We start from the raw sequence: 23,609 nt of genomic DNA, 5'->3' as shown, positions 1-23,609 counted from the left end.
ACGTGACAGCTGGCGTGTGTGTGTGGTGTGTGTGTGTTTGTGTGAGTGTCTGTATTTAGTTTCTTCATTATTCAATTTCTCATTTCCTTCCCTTCCCTTCCTTTACTTTTTGTTTACTCTTATTCAATTCCCCTCTCTCATCTTTTCACATGATTCTCCTTCTGTTTTTCTTGTGGTGTATATTTTCTTACATTATTCAGTCTCTCATTCCCTTCCTTTCCTTTCACTCTCGTTTACTCTTATTCAGTTCAGTCTCCCCTTTCTTATCTTTTACACCATAATTCTCTCTCTATTTTTCGTTCCGTCTTTATTTTCCCACCTTATTGTATTCGTATTATGTCCCCTTTCTAGAGAGAGAGAGAGAGAGAGAGAGAGAGAGAGAGAGAGAGAGAGAGAGAGAGAGAGAGAGAGAGAGAGAGAGACCGCACGAAAAACTCCCTTCCTCACTCCCTCAGGTGTTGGCAGATGATGGTGATGTTATCTAAGGGAGACCCAATACCTCTGCCCTCAGGTAACCCTTCATCTTCCCTCCCTTACTTCCCTCCCTCCCTTGCCACTCTTCCCCAATCCTCCCTCTTCAATTTCTTCCACTTACACCTTATACCACCTCATGCCCCTCTTATCCACCCCACATTTTTACCTAACTCCAACCTACTTAATACTCCCTCCTCCTCCCTCCTCCTCTTGCTTCGTGTTTCTTCTGGCACGGCGCTGGCCCACACGAGGCACTAATGGCAGGTGATCTGAAGGTCGTCCTGACTCACCCGTGTACCTCATTGAACGACCTGTTAATGGTTTACCCGGTTTACCGTCTTTCCCGTCCCTCCTCCTTTCCTCCTCCCTCTCTCAGACTCCTCTTGTCCTTTTTTTTTTTTTTTTTTTTTCGTTTAGCAGCTTCGTGGGGGAGGGAGAAAAGGAAAGGGTAGATGGTGAAGTGACGGAGTGACTTTGTTTGGTGAGCTTGGTAACTTCTGGTTTTTCCTGTCCTATTAATTTTTCTTACTCCTTTTTTTTTTCTTCCTCTTCTTTCTCCTATTTATCCTTCTTCAGTAATTTTATGGGTTTTCTCGTCCTACTCATTCTCCTTGTCTTTCCTTTCTCTGATGCTTCCTCCTCTTTCTGCTAGTGTTCCTCCTCGTCCTATATTTCTTATTCTTTCTCCTATTTTTCCTCCTCTTTCTCCTGTTGATTCTCCTGCTACTTTCTGTATTTCTTCTTCCTCTTTCTATTCTTTTTGCTCCTCCTTTGTATAGCCGTATATCTTTTGTTGTTCAATTTTTCTCTTGCTATCTTGTATCTCTCTCTCTCTCTCTCTCTCTCTCTCTCTCTCTCTCTCTCTCTCGTCATGGGTCCGTCCGTCCGCCAACAACAACCCACCAGGAAACCGATATACGAGTTACACCTTGACAGCTGCTGATCCTCTTAAGCTCGCCTGCTGAACACACCTGAGGGCCGCTCCACTGCTGCTCACCTTCCCCTTCTTCTCTCTCACCTCCCCTAACTTCTCTCACCTTTACTTTCATGCTCTACTACTATATCATTCTGTAGACTTTGTATTTTTTTAAGTATCTAGGCATTTTGACAGTCTGGCAGTTTAATTCTCAGTGACCTTCATTCATCTTCGTTCATTTGTTATTGTCAATTTGATTTTTCTGACTTCAGTCCTATATGTGGTGTACTTTTTTCCTTAGTCATTTGATCCTCTTATGTTCTCTCTATCATGTCTTGGTTCCCTTATTCTCTTGGGCCTTTATTCTCGCGTCTCATCACTTATCCATCCTCAGTCTTTCATCCCCCCCATTCTCGTTCTCGCTCACTCCCTGTCAATTGCATTTCTGTTTACTCCTGTGCCTTCGTTTTCTCACTCCAGAATCCCTGTTTTCTCTCACCCTTCCACCTTCGGTCTTTTACTCTACCACCTTCTCCCTCTCACCGCATAATCACTTCCTCGTTCACTCTTACTGTTAACCTCAGTTTTACCACCCCGTTTTCAGTTTCGCACCCTTGTATCTTCAGTCCTTCACCCTTCTCACCCTGTCACCCTGCTACTCACTCTTATACCTTCACTCTTCGCACACATTTCTACCTTCATCTCCACTCACCCTGCCGCCCTCAGTCTCTCACCCTGTCACGCTGGTCCTCACCCTCCCTCTCTCCCTCGTTAAGCCTTTGATGTCGCGTCGAGGGCAGGTGGGATTCATGTCATGATTTTTTTTATACTTCTTTTTGCTCTCTCCCTCTTTATATGTTTGTCTACTTCGTCAGTATTAGTGTCATTTTTCACGTGTGTGTGTTGAGGTGAGAGGGAGAAGGGGGTACGTGTGTGTATGTGTGTGTGTGTCGATTTCCTAGAGTGTATGTAAGGATATTTATTTATTATTATTATTTTTTTAATTTTTTATTGGTATCGTGGGCAAATATGTGGTTGTGTTTGTGTAAGTAAGCATTGGTGTGTTTGTACATGCATATACATACTTAACATGCACTTTCCTGCCTTTCACTCCACTAACACACACACACACACACACACACACACAATGTACGTGACACACATGCAAAATTTTATACTACCGGACTGGACATTTTCTGTATATATGCCGTTAATTAAAAAAAAAAAATAGTGTATTTCATTTTATTTTTCTCTTTATTAATTATTCATATGTTATTTTCTTCCATTCTTATTCGTTTGGAATTTAATTATTTATTTATATTTAGAAATTTATTATATCAGATTTTGACTGTTCTTATTAGATACGCACGAGAAACTGAACTCTCCTGTATATATTTTCTCTCTCTCTCTCTCTCTCTCTCTCTCTCTCTCTCTCTCTCTCTCTCTCTCTCTCTCTCTCTCTCTATCTATCTATCTATCTATCTAAACATTCTATAAATCTTCCTTTCAACCTATTTAGAGGAAAAAACAATATAACCGTCACTATTTGTGTGTGTGTGTGTGTGTGTGTGTGTGTGTGTGTGTGTGTGTGTGTGTGCATACTCGGACTTATTTTTCCCGTATGTATTTGTAAGGTGTTGAAAAAGTGGCAAATTTACAAGACATGGTGAGGCATCTTGGTTTTACCTGTCGAGCTCACCTGTGTCTCTCCATCATGATGCGTCCCCGTGTGTGTGTTGGGAGGAGGAGGAGGAGGAGGAGTAGGAGTATAGGAAAAGTGAAGGGGAAAAGGAAAAGGAGGAGAAAGACAGAGGAACAAAAGGAAGAGGAACAAGAGGAGCATGAAAAGGAAGAGGAATAGGAGAAGGAGGAAGGAGGATGAGGAATAGGAGGAGGAGGAGAAAAGGAGAAATGGGAACAGAAAAAAGGAGATAATCAAATACACACACACACACACACACACACACACACACACACACACACACACACACACACACACACACACACACACACACACACACACACACAGAGTCACGTGACAAATACGCCTACTAAATAGAGCCTCCTCCTCCCCTTCCATCACCTCCTCCTCCTCCTCCTCCTCCTCCTCCTCCTCCTCCTCCTCCTCCTCCTCCTCCTCCTCCTCCTCCTCCCACCCCTACGCTTCTCCCGAAATAACGGAGGAGAGGGAGAGAAAAATGGAGGAGCAACAGGCACCGCTGGCAGGAAGAGTGCCAAAACCCTGGGGTAGACAAGACATATATGGTGCCAGTACCAGACTACTTTGCCCTCCCTCCCTCCCTCTGCTCTCTACTCTCCCTCCCTCTTGTACGTCCCTCATCCCACCCACCCTCTCTCCCGCTCCTTTCTTGACCGTCACCTTGCTGTCTCTGTTTCTGTCTCTGCTTTGTCTCCTTCTGTTTCTCTGATTCTCTTTTCTTTTTTTTTTATCTTTGTTTCTCTCTGTCCCCCTCCCTCTCTCTTTTATTCTGTTCCTCTATCTGTTTCTCTTATTCTCTCTCTCTCTCTCTCTCTCTCTCTCTCTCTCTCTCTCTCTCTCTCTCTCTCTCTCTCTCTCTCTCTCTCTCTCTCTCTCTCTCTCTCTCTCTTCTCTCTCTCCCTTCCTCCTTTACATCTGTCATTCTTTTTCTTCCTTCTACTTTCCTTTTACCGTCTCTTTCCTTTTTATTATTTCTTGCATTTTCTTTCTTTCTGTATTTCCTTCCATGTTCCTTTTATCATTCCCATTTATCATGTCCCATTTTTTCTTCCTTCTTTTCATCTTTACATTTCCTGTAATAAATTTCTTTCATCTTTTCTTCTTTTTTCTTCTTTCCCTTCTCTCTGCACTTTCCTCTTTCTCTCTTTTTACATCTAGCGTCCTGTCTATTTTTTTTTTTTATCTTATTCCATCACCTTCACTTTCTCATTATCTTTCTTTCACTTCATCTTTTTTTTTTTTTCGTAAGTTTGTTTCTTTGGTTCTTTTCGTATTTTTGTTCATTGTTTTTTACCTGCTTTTTCTTCTTCAAGTCACGTATTTTCATGAACGTTTATTTTGGCAAACAAATATCTCTCGTATCTTGTTTTTCCTCTTTAGCTTCCTCCCTTCATTTTTTTGGCCTCCTCCTCCTCCTCCTCCTCCTCCTCCTCCTCCTCTCTTTCCTTCAAACAACCTTGCCAGAACCAGAAGCACTGAAGTTTGTTATTCTACGTAATCCTCATCTTTTTACATCTTTAGTACCCTCTCCTCCTCCTCCTCCTCCTCCTCCTCCTCCTCCTCCTCCTCCTCCTCCTTCTTACCTTCATCTTTTCCTCTCCTATTCCTCTTACTATAAGCTAGACAGTGCAGTAGTCACAAACAGCCCCGTTAAGACCAAAAGGTTTACTGCTGTTAGTTCTTTTGTTCTGTCTTCGTGTGCTCCTTGTGTGTTCCTCCTTCTCTTCCGCCTCCTCCTCTTCATTTCTTTTTGTCTCTCATAGTTTTGCTTCTTTTTCCAACTTCTTCTTAATCCCTTCATATTCGTTTGTGAAAGCGAAGTCCTTAAGGAGAAAAGTATGCATGTTAAAAAGGAAGTAGAAGCCCAGTTGTTTATGAGAGAGAGAGAGAGAGAGAGAGAGAGAGAGAGAGAGAGAGAGAGAGAGAGAGAGAGAGAGAGAGAGAGAGAGGAGGGAAGAAAAAAAAGGGGGAAGAGCCAGACAGATAGACTACCTCTCTCTCTCTCTCTCTCTCTCTCACAACGGCGCGCGCGCGCACACACACACACACACACACACACACACACACACACACACACACACACACACACACACACACACACACACACACACACACACACACACACTCCCGGGATTTGACAGACAGAGACAGTCCTATTAACCCACATATTTTTGTCGATATAAAGTGTAAAAATGTATTATTTATGGTCCATTAGCCTAAAGGGGCCACTCAGATAAGATTGGGGGAAAAATGCTACTAAAATCTTCTCTTCTGGTGCACGTGTTGGTAATCTTATCTTGAGTTTCTAAAGAATTAATTAATCTTTTTTTTTTCTTCCACGTCTCTCTCTCTCTCTCTCTCTCTCTCTCTCTCTCTCTCTCTCTCTCTCTCTCTCTCTCTCTCTCTCTCTCTCTCTCTCTCTCTCTCTCTCTTTCTCCCTAACGTAAAAAAATCTCAATACCATTTTTTTGCAGCATTAAATTACTCTATGTTTAACTTCGAGGGAGAAAAAAGAGAAAAAAATGAGAAACCAGCTTTGTACAGAAGTATCAAAGTTTACGTAGCATTCTTGTGTGTGTGTGTGTGTGTGTGTGTGTGTGTGTGTGTGTGTGTGTGGATCAGGCCAAGATCTCTCAACGACTCATTAGCAGATCTTGCAGCACCTCACTGTCTCTCCCTTAGATGGTATCACAGGTGAGAGATGCAAGGGAGATGGTACCCACGAGATGAAGGGAGAGGAGAGATGGAGGGAAGGGAGAGGAGAGGGATGGGAAGGGAGAGAGGGATGGGAAGAAAGAGGAGAGGGGAAGAAACGGGAGACTGCGAGAGTGTAAAGTAAAGGAGGGAAGAAGAGAAGAGAGAAGGTGGATGTTGAAACTGTAAGAAGAGAAGAAAAATAACGGGAGAAGAGATGTGGGGAGAGAAGAGGAAGGGAAAGGAAGACTGCGGATGGGAATTAGAAAGGGGAAGAAGGAGAAGAGAGGAGAGGAGAGGAGAGAAGCTGGGGTGTTGCGACTTTAAAAAAAAGAGGAAAAGTAACAGGAAAGGATTGCGAGAATAAATGGAGAGATGAAAGGATTGTGAGAAAAGATAGAAGAGTGAGGGAGAGCGAATAGCTGAAAGGAAGAGAAAAGAAACTGACTGTAAGGGAGGGAGGGTAGAGAGGAAAGAACGTGTGGCTTAGAAGTGAAGGTCGAGTGATGGAATTTGTCTCTGGAAACCATCTGTAAAAAAACAAGTTATTTTCTTAGATCTTGTGGGAATTTATGTCTGTTCTGTATCATTGAGTCTTAACATTTTATCATTCGGTTTATCTTTTTCTGTCACTATTTTCTTGTGTCTGCCAATCTGTCTGTCTACCTGCCTGCCAATATTTCTGTCTTTCTATGTCTGTCTGTCGATCTTCCTATCTGTCAGTACATCTGTTCGTCTGTCTCGCATTTTCACAACAGAGAGGTCACACCTAAGGGGAAAAGACGACGCCTTTCAAAGAGCAACTGTCATGAACCTAAATATATGTAAAATAAAAGGAAATGTCACAAAGTCTGGTTCTATTGAAAGTTACCTCGTAGTTTCAAGATAATTTTTTTTTGTGTGTGTATCTTGTGAATGGTGTAATTTATTCATTAGTGTTAGGTTTGTTTTAATTTTTTTTCTTTTATCAAATATACATAACTTTTTCTTTTTAATCGTAATTTATTTTCTCATTTCTTGTCTTGTATTTTTCAGTATGGTTGTAAAGAGTTCCTTGTGCCACACCATATATTCTTATTGTACCTGTCTTATAGAATATTCTCAACAGTAGTACATTAGCAAATTCATTCCTACGCATGACTATTCACAGTACACACAATTCATATTTAGTGTAAGACTGCATGGCAGTGTAATGTTGCGCGGCGCCTCACCCTGTTCTCTCCACAGCGGGCAGTGCCAGCCCCAGCCTAGGACGCAAGGACTACCGAAAGATCACCTACGAACCCTCGTCCTCCCCCCAACGGCGCCCCTCACAGGTAGGCCAAGCCTTTACTTTTTGTTTCATGTATTAAAGAGACCGGCAGCGGGAAGAAAAAAAAGTGAAAAAACAAGAAAAAAAAAAGTACTCTCGTAATGCTTTCCCGAAAAGTAACTAGAGTAGAGCAACAGAAACAGAAGCCAGTTTAGCTTGTCTCCACTTCTTCGCTTGCTAACTAAATGTATTCCTCGTATTCTCCTTCTGGCCTGTGTGTTCTCACTGTCGTAATATTTAAGGATTTATTGTATTACAAAGTTATATCATGAAATGCAGGAGGGGTCAGTTTCGTCTTCTTCAGGAATCTTTTCCTCGGGTTTTATTTATTAGTTATCTTGCCCTGGTGGTTACATTTGCTTGTTTGAATGTTTCGAAGTGTCTGGACAGCGATCTTGCGTTATATTGAATCTCTCAGTGCCTTGGTATATACTTAATTTTTTCCTCTTTATGGTGTGCGTACGTATATGATATTAATAATAGTAATACTGGTGGCAATGGTGCTACTAGTGCTGTTAGTAGTAGTAGTAGTAGTAGTAGTAGTAGTAGTAGTAGTAGTAGTTGTTGTTGTTGTTGGTGGTGGTGTTGCTGTTGTTGTAATAGAGGTTGTAGTGGTATATCAGTGGTAGTAACTCTACATCAGTAATAATAGTAGTAGCAGTGGTAGCAGTAACAATAGCAGTAGCAATAATAGCAGCACCATGAGAAGCAGCAGCGGCAGCAGCAGTAGCAAATGGCCCTAGCACCTGCGGTCCCTCTCCTTCACTATGAGTCTCTGTGCCTCACCCGCCCCTCATTCCGCCGCCACATTCCTCCTCTCCAACACGCTGCGTCGCTGCCTCAAACCGCGCTGAGAGAGAGAGAGAACCTGCACCACTGTTTTTGTTCAAAGGGAAGCACCGGGGCCAGGGCGTCCTTAACCTTCCTCATACGTCTTCACCTCAGCTTAGGAAGGAAACGTCCATTAGATCCCCGCATTCCACAGGCGTGAGTGGGAGAGATGGGAAGAGGGAGAGGAGGAGGAAGTCGTGGTGTCTTACGCAAAGTCCTGTTAGTGTTGTTGGGGTTGGTCATGTGTGCTAGAGAGTGAGTTTAAGGTTTCTTGTCTCTTATGTCACACTGGTTGATCTTCGGCTAAATTTGGTGTTGAAGGGAAATGCGAGAAGGAGAAGGAGGAGGAGGATGAAGAGGGGAGGAAGAGGAAGAGGAGGAGGAGGTGGAGGAGAAGGAAGAAGAGGAAGAGAAGGAGGTGGAGGAGGAAATGAAGCTTCTTTCTTCCTCTCTGGTAAGTCAGAGGGAGAGTTAGTCTCTTGAGTTCTTTATTTATAGTTTGTGAGTCAGTGGCTGGCTGCTTAACACCCTTCCTCCTCCTCCTCCTCCTCTTCCTTCTCCTCCCACCCCGTCGCTTATACGCCTGCCTCTCGGTGTCGGTCTGTGTTCTGTCTCTATTTGCCTGTCAGTCAATCGATTTGTTCCATTCTTAAATTTGTCAGTCTTTCTGCTTTGTCTTGTGTTGCCTTCCGTTCATTTGTCGCGCCTGTCACTCGACTAATGCGACTGCAAGGGAAGCTGACCAAGGTGATCCAGTGCCGCTATTAAGGGCTAATGTCGAGTCTCACTTAGAACATTATACTTTTTTTTATCTTGTGTATTAATGTGTTTCACGTATTTATTTTACATTCTCTTTCGTTTAATGCATGGCTACTTTACTTCTTTTTTGCTGTATTTCTACTTTACATTTAAGGATATAGGAACATGAGAAAATAAGGGAAGCTGCAAGAAGCCTACAAGCAGAAGTCCCTGCATTTAAACGTACCTACTGTAACTATTACTACCTATCATCCTCTTCCATAAATTTGCCTCATCTTTTTTTAAGTTTGCCATTAGTGTTGTTACTACTTCCATTCCCTTCAGTATTAGTTCTAGTACCATTGATTTTCTTGTCATCGTTGTAGCTGTGTTGCATCTCAATCCCTCACCTGTACTCCACCTTGTCATCTCCCCCACCGCCACTTCACGTCCGTCCCTTTCTAACCACACTCTTCCTATCGCTCTGACACCTCCATTCCTTCCCTTGCAAACCTATAACCTCTTCTCCTTACACCTTTCCTATCCCACCCTTTCCCATGAGTAACCTACCCCATCACTCACCTGCACCTTCCCTCAGCTTGCCTACCTGTGTACAACGCCTCCCATACGTTACCCTTCATTCTCTGCCCCGCCTCACCCTGCCCACTCTCTCCCTCGACAACTTAACAACATTCCATTTCTCACTTCTTCCCGCACCGCCCCTCCGCTTCCCTCTACCCTGCACTGGTTTATATAACATGACACGACCACACCTGCGAGCTATCCCACCATCAATACAGTTCTTATTTCTTACCGTTACCCTGTGCTTCCGTGTTCCTTCGCCGCAGTTTTGTTCAGCCGCACTCTTGTATTAGTGGCCAAACTCTACATGAAGTCTATTTTACTCGTTACAGTCATTCTCAGTCTAAATCCTTTAAACGCCATTCATCCATTACCAGTACCTTTTGATTCCCCGTCGCTCCTCAACTCTCCTCACAATTCTTCCCCATTTGTGCACATACTCGTATATCCCATTTCTCATCCAGGATCAGGAAATAGGTAGGAGGCATGTTTTGTACAGGGACTGCCACGTGTAAGCCTGATTACTTCTTGCAGCTTCCCTTATTTTCTTATATTCTTGTGTTCTAATGACCAACTCTCCATACTTAATACCCTCTCACACCAACAGGCTCATTCCTTCGCGTTAATCTCCTCCTTCCGTCCACTGTCATGCCGCTCACTCTCGTTACCGTTACAGGAGAACATCACGGCGCCGTCAATTGAGGAGAGCTTTGCCTGGAAGGACGCCAACGTGGACAAGGTGGCCCGCTCCCCCACCTCCACGCTGCCCAAGGTTCAGAACCCGACCGTTACCCTCCTGCAGAAGAAACGAGGTCAGTTTGGGTCTTGCAGTGATTGAATTTGTGTGTGGGTGTGTGTGATTTAATTTTTATTTATTTATTTTTCGTTTTACTTATTTATGTGTGTGTTTGAGTGGATTTTATTTTTATTTTTTTATTGTTGTGTTTATTACATCTTTTGCTGTTGGTTTCTAGTTTGTTTGTGTGTGTGTGTGTGTGTGTGTGTGTGTGTGTGTGTGTGTGTGTGTGTGTGTGTTTATTGGTGAGGTTTGAATTATGTGTGTGTGTGTGTGTGTGTGTGTGTGTGTTATTTATTTTTATTTTTTTAAGTGACGCCCCCAAACGTTTCTTTATTTAACTCCCAAAACCACCCACCCTTGCCCCTTCAGTGGTCCCCCCGATAGCAGAGTGACGGGAGGGGGGAGGCACGGGTTGGGGATGGTGCAGCGGGGCGTCTAGCATAGCCCCGTTGTTCTCTTCCCCCACTCTCCTCCCCTTGCCTCGTGTTCGGTAAGTTCTCCCGCGGGTCACTAAATGATGAACCCTTTACAACTTAGTACAAGGAGAAACATGTAAGAACGTCATTATTTTGAAAAGGTGTGGCTATTTTTCGTGTTGCTCATTCATTTTTCACTTGGTTATGTTTTTTCCTTTCATGAAGCATCCAAAATGTTTTCTTTTTCCTCCCCTCGTGTTAATTTTATTCTTATGCGTGGTGGAAGCTGGCCAAGAGCATGAGAAAGAGGAAAAAATGAGCGGAAGATTCTAACTAGACAAGAGTCATTCTGTATGGAAATGAAAGCATCATTATTTTCTTATTTTAACGTCAAAGATCAATTTTAATCCTGGATGTATATTATATTTTTTACTTTTAATTTTTACGCAACACAAACTATACTTTGTTTTCTCTCTGCCACGTGTGCTAAATGCAATACAAATATCATCTGTTGCTCTTCCATTGTGTTAAGTGCAACTCGAGTCCTGCTTTGTTCTGAGTCACGTATTGGGTGTCAAGGAATGTGTACATCGGCCATGCTTAACGAGGACCGATCATGTATAGTCAAGATGAAGAAGTTATCCCCACAACACTAACCTTATTGACCTCCGTTCGTGTCAGCTAACCTCATGTGCTCCCTTGTACTCCCTCCCTTCACGTAACCTTGACCCCTGTGGCCCACCATTACCTCCCTGTCCTCCCTCTTACCCTCTTCTCTCACCTCCTTTCATCCATCGCGCATCTTGTTCAAATGATTAAGAATTCTTGACATTGAGGTAAGCTGCCGTTAGGTCCCGCGTGTGTGTGTGTGTGTGTGTGTGTGTGTGTGTGTGTGTGTGTGTGCGTGTGTGTGCGTGTGTGTGTGTGTGTGTGCGTGTGCGTGCGTGGTTGAGTATTAGCATGATGAAATTAGGGCGTAGTCAAAATTATGTAGACCCTTTCTAAAAATAAGTTGCATTGTCTTGATTGGTTGATTGGTACGAATGAGACTAAAGTTGAATTCTGGTTGCATTCCGTATTACTGTCACAAGTAGATCACTGGACTTGCATTGTCTATATTCTATGTATACTTCACAACTTTAATATTAAGGAAATCTGAGTAACTATAAGGTACTGGTAAACAAAAGATATATTGGCTTGATTACCTGATTGTGTGCATTGTCCCAGTAATGTTAAGAGTTCACCTGCCCAATTTGATTATGTTAATAGAGCGATGATTCTGAGCACGTGGTAATTAAACTCTCACGTTGAGCTCTCATTCGTGTATATAAACGTTTACGTCAACTCAAAAGTTAACGTAAAAATGTGGAATAATATCAAGTTGTTGTAATGCTTGTGGTGCAAAGTTTTGGGCTCAGAATGGTCGGTCGTCACCTATGTAAGCACTGGTGGAGCAGCACTCAGGTAACTTGCTCACCGACTCCTGACTTATACCTGCCAAAGATCAATTGGCCTAAATCGATCATAATTTTCTCCTCAGATGAACCGCATTCGACCTCAGGTAAAGCCATGAGAAAATTCCACCGTCCCCACCACACCTTTCTTTCTTCCCTTCCATCCAGTTGTCTCTCCTCTCGTCTGTCTGTCAGTCTATCCACCTGTCTACTTGTCTGTCCCCCGGCACGCTGGGTCTGAGCGGGGCTCTGATGGGCCGCTGCCACTCTCGCGGCTGACGGGGTCTGAAACTTGTTAAATCCACTCTCAAAAGTTTGATTGAAAAATGCCACGCTCATCATAGGGTGAGGCGAATATATGGAGCTGACTGCACGAAGCGAGTTTCAGACCCTGAGGTCAGAGTCCCCATAAGCTTGAAGCCACACGAGCCAACCAATCTTACCCCCGAGGGGTCCCCCTTAGAGACTGCTAAGCAAAATACTCGAGGAGGACACTGGCTGCGTGTGGTTTCAGGCGTCGCTGTTGTACATATGGATTGCTCTCGTGACACAATTCCCGATGGGCGGCTGGGTGGCAGGAGGACCCGAGAGGCGGTGCCGTGCCGTGCCGTGTTTACCTAACGCTGCACGGGACCGACGGGCCGTGGTGCATATAACGTGATAGTCACTCGAACAGGCTAACAAGGGGCTGTTGTGGAGGCATGTGGTTGGATTGTTGATTAACACCTGTTACTTGTGTATACATGAATGCAGTGATGTAAATATGTGTATAGTACTCGTAGATTATATTGTTTTGTTAGAGCGATTGCGCAGTAAGTCTCTAGACACAGTAAAACGCAGTGTTAGTCAAAGATAATGTTCAGACATAGTAAGACGTAATGTTAGTTGAAGATCGTTTTGTGTTTTTAAATGCATAGTAACGTAAGTAGTTTAAGATTCAAATACTACACATATTCAGATATCAGATATTGCATTACAGTTAGCATTTTTCTATCTTCAACTTGAATATGATGTAGAGCACTTAAGAGTCCACCGAACACCGCCACCCCGCGAGGCGCCGCCGTGCTGTTAGTGGAGGGCGAGGCAGCAATCCGTACCTACACTCCCCAGACCCTCCCTCCCTCCTCTGTAGTGTGTGGCGTGTCGCTGTGGTGTGCACGAGCTGGGCGTAGACGCTGTCCCTTGGCCTTTTCAAAGGTGTAGCTGTTCCCCGCTGCTCGGCCGCTGGTGCCCTTAGTCGTCCAGGAACACAATGTGAGCGCCTGGTGCACGGTGGGGTCGGCTGGGTAAGGCGGCGGCCGGGCAGCGGAGAGGCGGCTGCACGCTTCGCTGAGGGCGGTTCAGTTGGCGGCCTTGGTAGTTCCGGCGGCAAAATTCTACTATTCTTTTCGGTTCTATGTTTTGGAATGACTTTATGTACTATGTTTCGCATTTGATTGATGACCGTAAGACGTAGATGGATATCTATATATACATTTTTCTTTACTTTTCACTGTTTTTTTTTTTCTATCAGTTTTCGAATGAATATTTCGAAATGGTTTTGTTTTTCGTCGTTCATTCCTGCATTTGCCATTCAAATCAGTTCGCGGATGGAGGGATTTTTGTTTGGCGTAGTTTTTCCATTAATTACTGCCGATGAATTGTGGAGCCGCAAAACTAAAAGGTGTATTCAGGTTCTGCTGTAATTTCAGGAAAAGCTGTGTAAAGTAAGAGTGTGAGCTGACCAGTATTTTGTTCTTTTACTTCAGCACACTTTTTTAAATGCCCATACCAATATTATTCTCCCTGTTTCACGTTAATTTCAAAGGCAATGAAGAAGGAAGGTGAGCTCGAACACACCTGGAAATAAGTTACTGCTGTAGTTCTCGTCCCGGCGAGGATCAAGGCGGGTCCTCCGTCTCGCCCTCGTCATAAGTCTGTCCTAAACTCCCGCCGCCGGACCATCACATTACAATGCTAATTGAAGACGTGGAGTATTACCCACGGGAACTACAAGATGTGTCCGCGTACACACACACACACACACACACACACACACACACACACACACACACACACACACACACACACACACACACACACACACACACACACACATATACATGAAAGGCCTAATTTAACTCGCACATTTTTGTACATATCCTTTAAAACTCCGCACTTTTCTTGCACCTTTTTTTTTTTCTATAAATAAATCACAACGGCTCCTTCAAAATTTGCTTAAAATTACGTTAGTGCTGTAAAAGTAAGTAAATATCATAAGAGACCATTTAAAAATAAAATTGGATGTTATAGTAAAGAAATAGAATATAAGTCAGTAAGCAACTTTTCCTCAAGATCACTGTAATCATTGAGTCTGTGAGATATATATAGAGAGAATACGAAGCTTGAGTGAGGAAGGCGTGAGTGTGACCGGAGCGTGACCCAACACTGTCTTGCAGAGGGACAGATTCCCGGCAAGCGACCTGAGTACCTGAAACCTGATGACGGACCCAAGTACCGGCCAGACGACAAGCGTGAGTATGCCCCTTCTACTGCGCCGCCTTCAGGATCAGATGTGTAGCAATTTGAGGCTCGTGAAGATTTCATCAACTTAGCTCAAGATCTTCTGAAGTGTTTAACTTCTACATTAGACTTCATTAAGTTTATATAAAGTGTCAGGTTTCATAAGTTGGTGTCATGCAGTTATCACAAGTACTCTTAGTGTAATCGAAATTATTACTGACTTAGTTTTGAAAGTTTTAATAAGTAATTTTCTTGTGTGTTGTTATAGATAGTATTATAAGCATGTATTGCAGTTCACTAGAAAGCCTGCTCATAGTGCTCACCATTGTCTCCCTTCCCAGTGTACGTCATCAAGAGAGAGTACGAGAGTGAGGAGGAGGGGGGTGAGGGCCGCCGCTTCGCCGTGCTGGGCCCCAAGAAGGTGACGGGGGTCGGGCCTACCACAAAGGATGGCGTGCCCACCACCCTCAAGTCGGTATGTCCTCACCATACCTTATCACTCATTACGCCCTCACCACACCTCACCACACCTCATTACTCATTAAGACCTCACCACACCTCACCACTCATTGCGACTCCCATTAACACTCTTCTTTGACGCACAACATTGGCGACAGAACGCATCGCCGCCACCACCACCACCACCACCACCACCACCACCACCACCGCAGACCACACGACACCTAACCTCCCTGACTGCCTTCCCTCGACACGTCACTCTATCCATGACCTACCGCTCCTGTCACTGATCCTTGACTCGACACTCAAGTAGTAAACCACCAGGATGCCACAGGACACCTCCCTCGACTACCCTTCCTTGACACATCACGCACCGTTCACCGCTCACCACACTCTTCGCATCGCTCGCTGACTCCACACACACTACGCATTACTTTCTACGTCCACTCAGACACACGTGAACTCCTGTTTGTTACCACACTCCTTGATATCACAACCCACAGTCCACAATACCTTTACTATTTCTCTCATGACACACTATATCACCTTTAAACACAACACCACTAGAAAACCCATTTATTATAGCCTCCCACTTCATCCCCCTATCACCACCATCATTACCAACCGCTAAACCTCACCACTGGAGCATCATAATACCATTTAACACCAAGAACAAAACAAACCACTTAGTCTGTCACTCAATCTGTCACTCACTTGTCTTTCTCCATTAATCGTAAGTATGCCAGCGTAACCTTGCCTGGCTGTGGTCTAGTGAGGCCTGAGCACTGCCCGCGTAGCTTAGAGAAGCTGCTGCTGCTTGGTTATTTGACTGCCCCGTGGTGCCGCCAGAGTGCGTCCCTGGCTGGCCCGCGAGAGGCAGAGGTAGTGAGCTGCTCCTAGTGCGCTGGGCTGCTGGGACGTCCTTGTGTGTGTGTGTGTGTGTGTGTGTGTGTGTGTGTGTGAGAGAGAGAGAGAGAGAGAGAGAGAGAGAGAGAGAGAGAGAGAGAGAGAGAGAGAGAGAGAGAGAGAGAGAGAGAGCATTTGTCTGTGTATATAGAAATATCTGTGGATTTATTTCCGTCTAAGTGTGTGTGTGTGTGTGTGTGTGTGTGTGTGTGTGTGTGTGTGTGTGTGTGTGTGTGTGTGTGTGTGTGTGTGGCGTAGTTGTCATTCTACACTGTTATGTTCTGTTTCCGTCCTGTGTTTTCATGCTGCCTTGTAGGATAGACTCAAGATATTCAAACTGATGAAACTCAAAGGCATCAAGGTGAGTGTCCCGCGTCCTGTTCTCTGTGTCGCCTCGCATCACCTACACATTTATGAAATAACATTATAAACCTAAACTCTTCTACAGGTCATCACTTGCAAATATTTTAGTGTACCAATCAAAGTGACACTGACATAGAAAACAAGTATAAAAATTTGAAAGTATAACTCATGTATACTGGTACAAGAGAAGTAGAATAAAGAACATAGTTGTTAATATATAATCGGATAACTTTTTTTATTGATGAAATCTGTAAATATAGCAAATTTTTATCAATACTTAATTGGATAGCTTTTTTTTTTTTTTGTAAATTCATTTTAAGGATGTAAAATAATGAAAATAATTCTAAACTCTAAAGTATATCTATTTAAGGGATACAAACTAATGACAAATATTATGAATTATTTTAAATGCATTACTGAATAGTTAGACATGATCATGATATTAACTGGAGTATGATTTCCCTCCCCTCAGGGCGTGAAGTCAGAGCATCAGGGCGAGTGGTACAAGAGGATGTTCGACTCACTGCACAAAATTAAAGATGGTAAGTGTACTATGACAGAGCGAGAAGTGTTGGGCGACTAGACCCTTTGCGAAACAGAACTTCACTGAGGACATGAGGGGAGGCAATAACTGAGCTTTACACTAGGACAATATGAATACAGAAGCTCGAGTGATCCTATCTCTTAACCTTTCATATAGTTTGGTCTACTACTGCATAGTTATCTTTGGTATTCCAGTGCATTATAGAGTTCAGTACAAACTAGATGAGAAAGACTCTAGGACGATGTCATTGCCAAAGTTCGAGTCATCCTATCTCCTTAAACAGTAACTGGTTAAGTTTGTTATTGCTTGGTTATGTTTGGTATTCCTGTGCATTATAGAACTGGGTATAGGCGGGATGAGGATTATTCGAGTTTGATAAGGACACAAGAGGAAGTGATTATGTGTTTTCAAGTACAGTTAGCTTGTGTGTGTGTGTGTGTGTGTGTGTGTGTGTGTGTGTGTGGGTGGGTGGATGGGTGTGTCCCAGATCCAAGGTTGGGAGATACAATGAGAAAGTCTTGTTTTTCTGAGTAATTAAAAGCAAGGTGAGGTGGGCGTGCAGGTGTGCTTCGCGAGGTGGGAACAAAGGCGATGTGTGAACCAGGAGTAGAAAATGAGACGTGCTCACTTTTTCTTAATGACTCGGGAAATCAAAGTTTTCTCCATAATCATCACTTAGTTTTTTGTGTCTAGATGTTGTGGTAGATGTCAAGATTAACATAGACGTCCGTTGGAGTAATGAATAACATGATAGCTCCGCAGGTGTGTACGTGTATATATGTATGTCTCACTTGTGTGTATGCACATTAGCACTTGTGTACGAACGTGATTGTGATGCATGTGTACATAAGTGGTACACGCATTGTCTGATACACACGGAATAGTCACTGTTGTGTATGGGTGTGTGTGTGTGTGTGTGTGTGTGTGTGTGTGTGTGTGTATGTATGTATGTGCACCCACAAAAAAATGTAAATTCAAATGTGTTAATGGATGACATGCAAGAGATAAAAGGTCAGAGTATCAAGTAAGTCCCTTTCAGTCAAACTCATTTTATAACAATCACCCTCACGATTTTCTGAGTAAGTTCTACAGTTTCCCATAAATCAAGTTTCTTATCGTAAAAAAACTCCTAAATATGTACCCAAAGTCACCTGAGAGGAATCAGTTCACTTGGTGCCTTACACTAAACCCTTTGATCATTTCATCCCCTTTACCTTTAGTGTTCCAAAGTTCCCTGCATATTCATGAAGAAAGAGCGAAAAGAATGACGCAATGCAAATGAGAGGATGAGGCTTAACGGCAGAGAGGATGTGTTGGAAATCCTCTTCATCTGTTGAGTGTTGTGTCCATTGGGTGAAAGAATACTTTTTGTTATTGGTTGCACGTGTGTGTGTGTGTGTGTGTGTGTGTGTGTGTGTTAGAGGGACTGCATATAGCACTATAGGGAATGACATTTTTCTATCATATAATTATAGAGGGAGGTATTGTATTCCTCCCATATAGTTATACAGGAAGGTATGCACTTTGTTCTCACCCCAGTCAGTCCTTGGCAAAACAGAGGCACTTCTAAAATACCTAAATCTTGCACTGCACACCAACAATTAACTTATGTTTCCCATACCTGTATTTTAGGACAAGTACAGATGGCAGTGTGTGTGTGTGTGTGTGTGTGTATGTGTGTGTGTTTGTTTGTTTGTTTGTTTGTGTGTGAGTGCGTGTAAGTGCAATAATATGTTCATCCCAAAAACTCAAAACACATTGGATACAATCTCCCTCTCACGTACAATATATATATATATATATATATATATATATATATATATATATATATATATATATATATATATATATATATATATATATATATATATATATATATATATATATATATAAGATTATTTGTTTGCTATAGGATTCACTAGTGTGCTCTGTTTCACCAACTACATTACAGTAACATTTTTGCTCCCCTGAGGACGCGAGAACATGATAATTTGCCACTGACTGATGCCACTGACTGATGTTTCCTTTCGCTGATTGCTCTACATATTTCAGTCTTGTTTTGAAACGTGATGCAAACTAACATTATGTTTGTACTAAAACTTTTACATAATTCTAAGGTTCCTGATTATCCATGTGAAAATAATCTGGTGTCTTATGATGAAGTAATGGTTTTAATAAGAATAAAGTGACTTTGCAGTACGTTTTAACCCTTTCACTCGTATTTGGCACATCCTGTCTTAATTATTAACCACTTTGACACATATTCTCTCGTTCTACAGCCACCCCCAAACTGATAAATTGATAAATCTACTCATTTTCAAACCCTCCTTTCTTGTAGATGCTTGTAAAGATTTCATACCTTACTTCCAGTGCTATGAATTGTTGCATATCACAGTGAGAGAGTTAAGGACGAGAGTACATAAATCAATCATTGAGTGAGAGAATCAATCATCTCTAGTGTTCCCATGCCTCGGGTCAGCTGATTAAGTTACCGTGGCACACTTGATGAAACACAGTACACTTCTTTGTGGCTCTTGATATTGATGTTGAGGCACTGCACTTCACCTTACCTTAGTCCCAAGCATCTCTGAGTGTGTATAGCATATATAAGCGTGTGCTCTTTACCTTTCAGACGACCACATCATCATCAAATATAAAGTACCCAGAGGTATCACTCCAAAATAGAGTATCTGGTGTTTTCAAATGGGTCTCTCTCTCTCTCTCTCTCTCTCTCTCTCTCTCTCTCTCTCTCTCTCTCTCTCTCTCTCTCTCTCTCTCTCTCTCTCTCTCTCTCTCTCTCTCTCTCTTAGTTGCTTTTGCTATGTATTGCTTATCCTAGAAAAAATTGTCAATCTCTCTCTCTCTCTCTCTCTCTCTCTCTCTCTCTCTCTCTCTCTCTCTCTCTCTCTCTCTCTCTCTCTCTCTCTCTCTGCTTGTGCAATGGGAGGAGGCATTTTACACATAAGGGAGTATTTTCCATTTGATTTTCCTTTCCTTTACATAACACTTTTTGAGTTACGGTTGTATTATTTTAAGTATTATTGTATATATTTTTCTTTATGTTAAGTTTTGTTATTGAGTGATCTTATTCTCTCTCTCTCTCTCTCTCTCTCTCTCTCTCTCTCTCTCTCTCTCTCTCTCTCTCTCTCTCTCTCTCTTGGTGTTTTTATAAGTATATATTATCTTTTTATTTTTTTACTTTTAAGGGAAACTTGGCTAAACTTTCCGTTTTCCGCAGCCTTATCCTCAATATGTTTCCCTTCGTCAGCAGTGATATTCTCTCTCTCTCTCTCTCTCTCTCTCTCTCTCTCTCTCTCTCTCTCTCTCTCTCTCTCTCTCTCTCTCTCTCTCTCTCTCTCTCCTTACACCTTCAGTTCCTCAAATTAATCGGGCTCTAATTCGGTTCCCACTCTCTCTCAATTACCTTTCAGACTCACCTAGGTATAAATTCAGGCAAAGTCGAGGTACATGAACACGTATTTTTATTTCATTATATCTGGAGCTGGAGATAAGGGTTCTTTTTTCCCCTCCTCGACTCCTTTTATCTTTACTAATACCCTCTCTCTTTTTTTTTTTTTAAATATATCTCTCCTCCAGTCTTTCGTTTTCCCTCCCAGTCAGTCTCTCCGTGCATGCTGTCCTCATCCCTCCCTGAATCTCTTACCTTATAGACCTTTGCTCATGAGATCTTTGCAGCTTTTAAATGCAGCTGATTCTGCCTTTAGATTTTATCAGATTTACGTACTAGTGTTTTCTACATTGTTATTGCAGATTATTATTATTAGTATAGATTTTTATTACAGTTTTTCCTACCCTTGTTATGAGTCGCAATGTTATCCAGGACAATATACCTGTGTTTCTTTATGCATTAGTTTTCTTGAGCTTTAATTAGGATAGTTCAATATTATGCTTCGTCAGTGAGTTTATTTAGTGTGTTTGGTTTCTTACGAGACCAAGTTTTCCTCCTCTTGATTATGTGATTATGACGTACAAACTTGCTTCCTTTTACCCCGTCTGGCTGGTGCGCTGCACTGAAAGGCGCGGTATGAGGTGCTTTAAAGAGACAAATATCCTTATAGTAATTAAATGCAAAGGGGGAAAGAAGCACCGGTCTTCACCGTGCCCCTTCTCCCCGCCTTCAGTACCACGCGCCAGACTATTACTTGATGCTTTATCTTGCTGTATGCGTGAATGGCTGCCCCGTGCGGAAGATGCAAAGAATAAAGGCGTGTATGCATTTCAGAATTACAATTGAACAACTTGAATGTGATTCTTTTCTCGGAAAAGCACGAAGGAAATGTCAGGACCCGCCAGCACTCCCTCGACGAAAAGTTGGTCGCTGTGCAAAAATTTGTAAACAAAAATAAATTGGAAGTCAAGGAGCAGCACAAAACTTTCGTCTCAAGGGAATTAAACTCTCTCTGTTTCTCTTTAAAAATAAATCGCCGCCTTTCCTGTGTATCTCCGTCGGGGCAACTGCGGGGCACTGGGCGGAGCCGCATGTGTCGCCGCGCCGCTGTTGCTAATGCTGCTGCCGCCACCTCCGTGGTGGTCTGCCTGTGGGCTTGGGCTTTAGTGGTGGACAATATATTTTTACATACGGAGACTAACCCGCAGCATTGCGTGCGCTTAGAATGTGAAACTAACACATTATTATAAGTTTATAAGTTTTTAGCATAAGTAATTTAAGTTTTTAGAAAGTTATAATGTAAAGTAATGATATTTAGGATTGGCACTTTCATATTACATGAATATATTGCTTAAAATTATTCATTACTGGATTGCATTGTCACTGAACGACAAGTAACGTAAGAGAGTATCACCAAAACAGCAGCAAAGAAAGCCTCGTCTTGTGCACACTTCTCACACCCTGCTTCCCCAGCCCGGTACGGCGGCTACATGTCCGAGCCAGAGGGTTACGACTCGGACATTGGCGGCGGCACCCTGCGGTACGCCACGGTGGACCGCCGCCGCGGACCCCAGTACGAGGCCGATCCCATGACCTCCAGTCTCCCTAGGTAAGTTTGACCCACGACTCTCCCTGTGGAGCAGCGGGAGCCAGGCCATCCCCGCGCCTCACCCCAGACACTGCTCGCTCATCCTCCAAAGTAGCCATCCACACCAGCGACCAGTAGCGTTTGCAGCTTGCGTAGACTAGTGGGTTGGGTAGTGAGTGACTTTTCTTCATGGCCATTACTACTACTAATGTGACATGTAGCTTTGAAGCTTAATGTACCTGAAGATAAGCTGGTAACTTGTAAAACTTGCAATACTAATGTATGATGTAGTTTTGAAGCTTTACTAGATATGACAAGTAAATGGAGGTAATTAGTGATAGTTTTGATGCTTTACTAGACCTGACAGGTAACTGGAGACAGGTGAATGTGAGACTCGTAAAATAGGAGTATGCAAAGATGACGCTGTGTGCAGGCTTTGGGGGCTTTGGTGGTGGATAGTTTTGAAGATTTACTAGAGATGAGAGGTAACTGGAGACAGGCACTGATAGTTCCTGAGAGCGTCAGGGCAGCGTGGGGAATGTGAGACTTGTGAAATGGAAGTGTGCAGAGATGAGGCGGTGTGCAGGCTTGGGAGGCTTCGGATGTGGTGGTGGTGCTGGTGGAGTTGGGCTGCCGCGTGCCGTAGAGTTTAGCAAGCGATGGGGAAAGTGGCTCATGGGAGTTCTGATCAGGAAAAGTTACCCCCCTGAGGCCGTGCAGTGAGAGTAACAATAATGCAACTCGTTTAGAGGCACAGCAGATTAATTCACCTCAGGCTCTGTAATAACACTTGTCGGGCAGCCAGTCCATTAATTTTCCCAGACGCTCCAGTATGTATAACATTAGCAAACCAGTTAGTAGGTTAGTTTCCTCAGGCTGTACAACTTAAGTAATACTGTAGCACACCACACCACACCACAGCACACCAACACACACCAACACACACCACAACACACCAACACACCACACCACACCACACCACACCAAAGGGTACATGCTACACCTCTTGTATAGTGGCTCATCTTTTAGTATACAGTGCAGCACGTTATTAATACACCGTAGTACACTTTCATAGCACACTTATTACATTGCTACACTACTGCACACCCTCCCATGCATCCCACCCACACCAGTACTTTGCAATCCCTCACACTTATCTCACTAAAATCATATATCTTGATGCAATTGGTATGATTTGGCATGACTGTATGGTGTATTATGCAATGAGTAGTGCGAGTGACGCCTGTGTGTGTTCTGATATACTACCTTTGGTATTAATTTGTGCTTGTTAACGTAAATATTCCTGTAGCTAATGGATTGGTGTGAATGCGTGTGTATTTATCCCTCAGTAGGGTTGTGTGTTGTGGTCTTGTTGCATACGGAAGGAGGGAGCGACGGGCCACGCTGGATGTACTCTGCTACTCAGTCAGGTCTCTCTTGACCTCACTCGCCTTATTGAACTATTGAGCAGGATGACAAAAAATATCGTCTGTAATTTTCACTTAATGTTTACTGTAATATACTAATTGAGGGTTCCTTAAAGTTTAACTTGTGACTCTCACTAACGTTATTGACAAAAAAAAAAAAGCTTTCACTTTCATATTTATTGATAAAAAACTTATGTCTGGATATTCATTCACTCTCACAAAAAAATATTATACTAGGCTGAATCATTGCAGACAAAAAAAAAACTTATTTCGATATTGATTGATAAAAAATCCTCATCACTGGATTCTTACTGATCAAAAAACGTAATTAATCTATATTATTATCAGTTCCCCTTAAAAAAATAAATAATTTCCGATTGTCACAAGCCTCCATTATTTTCGATATTTATTGATGAGAAACCACCATTCAAGGTTTCACCATCACTTTATATTCTTATCAACCAAAAGCCGTCAG

At 42.8% G+C, this 23,609-nt stretch overlaps 2 protein-coding genes across 21 annotated transcripts in view; both read left to right on the top strand.

Moving 5' to 3' along the window:
* The window catches only part of LOC135100597 (helicase SRCAP-like), a 60,901-nt gene extending 46,452 nt beyond the window's left edge, over window positions 1-14,449 (top strand). For both annotated transcript variants that reach the window (XM_064003658.1, XM_064003661.1), the window contains 3 exons: window positions 7,032-7,120; window positions 9,944-10,079; window positions 14,375-14,449. In XM_064003658.1, the coding sequence (XP_063859728.1) occupies window positions 7,032-7,120; window positions 9,944-9,969 (115 nt within the window). In that variant the 3' untranslated portion in view covers window positions 9,970-10,079; window positions 14,375-14,449. The remainder of the gene's footprint in view (window positions 1-7,031; window positions 7,121-9,943; window positions 10,080-14,374) is intronic.
* The window catches only part of LOC135100596 (uncharacterized), a 412,487-nt gene that overhangs the window by 260,929 nt on the left and 127,949 nt on the right, over window positions 1-23,609 (top strand). For all 19 annotated transcript variants that reach the window (XR_010268806.1, XM_064003656.1, XM_064003654.1 and 16 more), the window contains one exon: window positions 21,593-21,728. Coding sequence is in view for 18 of the 19 variants with exons in the window: in XM_064003656.1 (XP_063859726.1) it covers window positions 21,593-21,728 (136 nt within the window). In the remaining variant the exon portion in view is untranslated. The remainder of the gene's footprint in view (window positions 1-21,592; window positions 21,729-23,609) is intronic.

Source organism: Scylla paramamosain, chromosome 5 (genome assembly GCF_035594125.1).
Source record: "Scylla paramamosain isolate STU-SP2022 chromosome 5, ASM3559412v1, whole genome shotgun sequence".
In the NCBI taxonomy this organism is placed as follows: domain Eukaryota; kingdom Metazoa; phylum Arthropoda; class Malacostraca; order Decapoda; family Portunidae; genus Scylla; species Scylla paramamosain.
The sequence above is the reverse complement of the archived record's forward strand: the minus strand, read 5'-3'. Positions and strand labels throughout refer to the sequence as shown.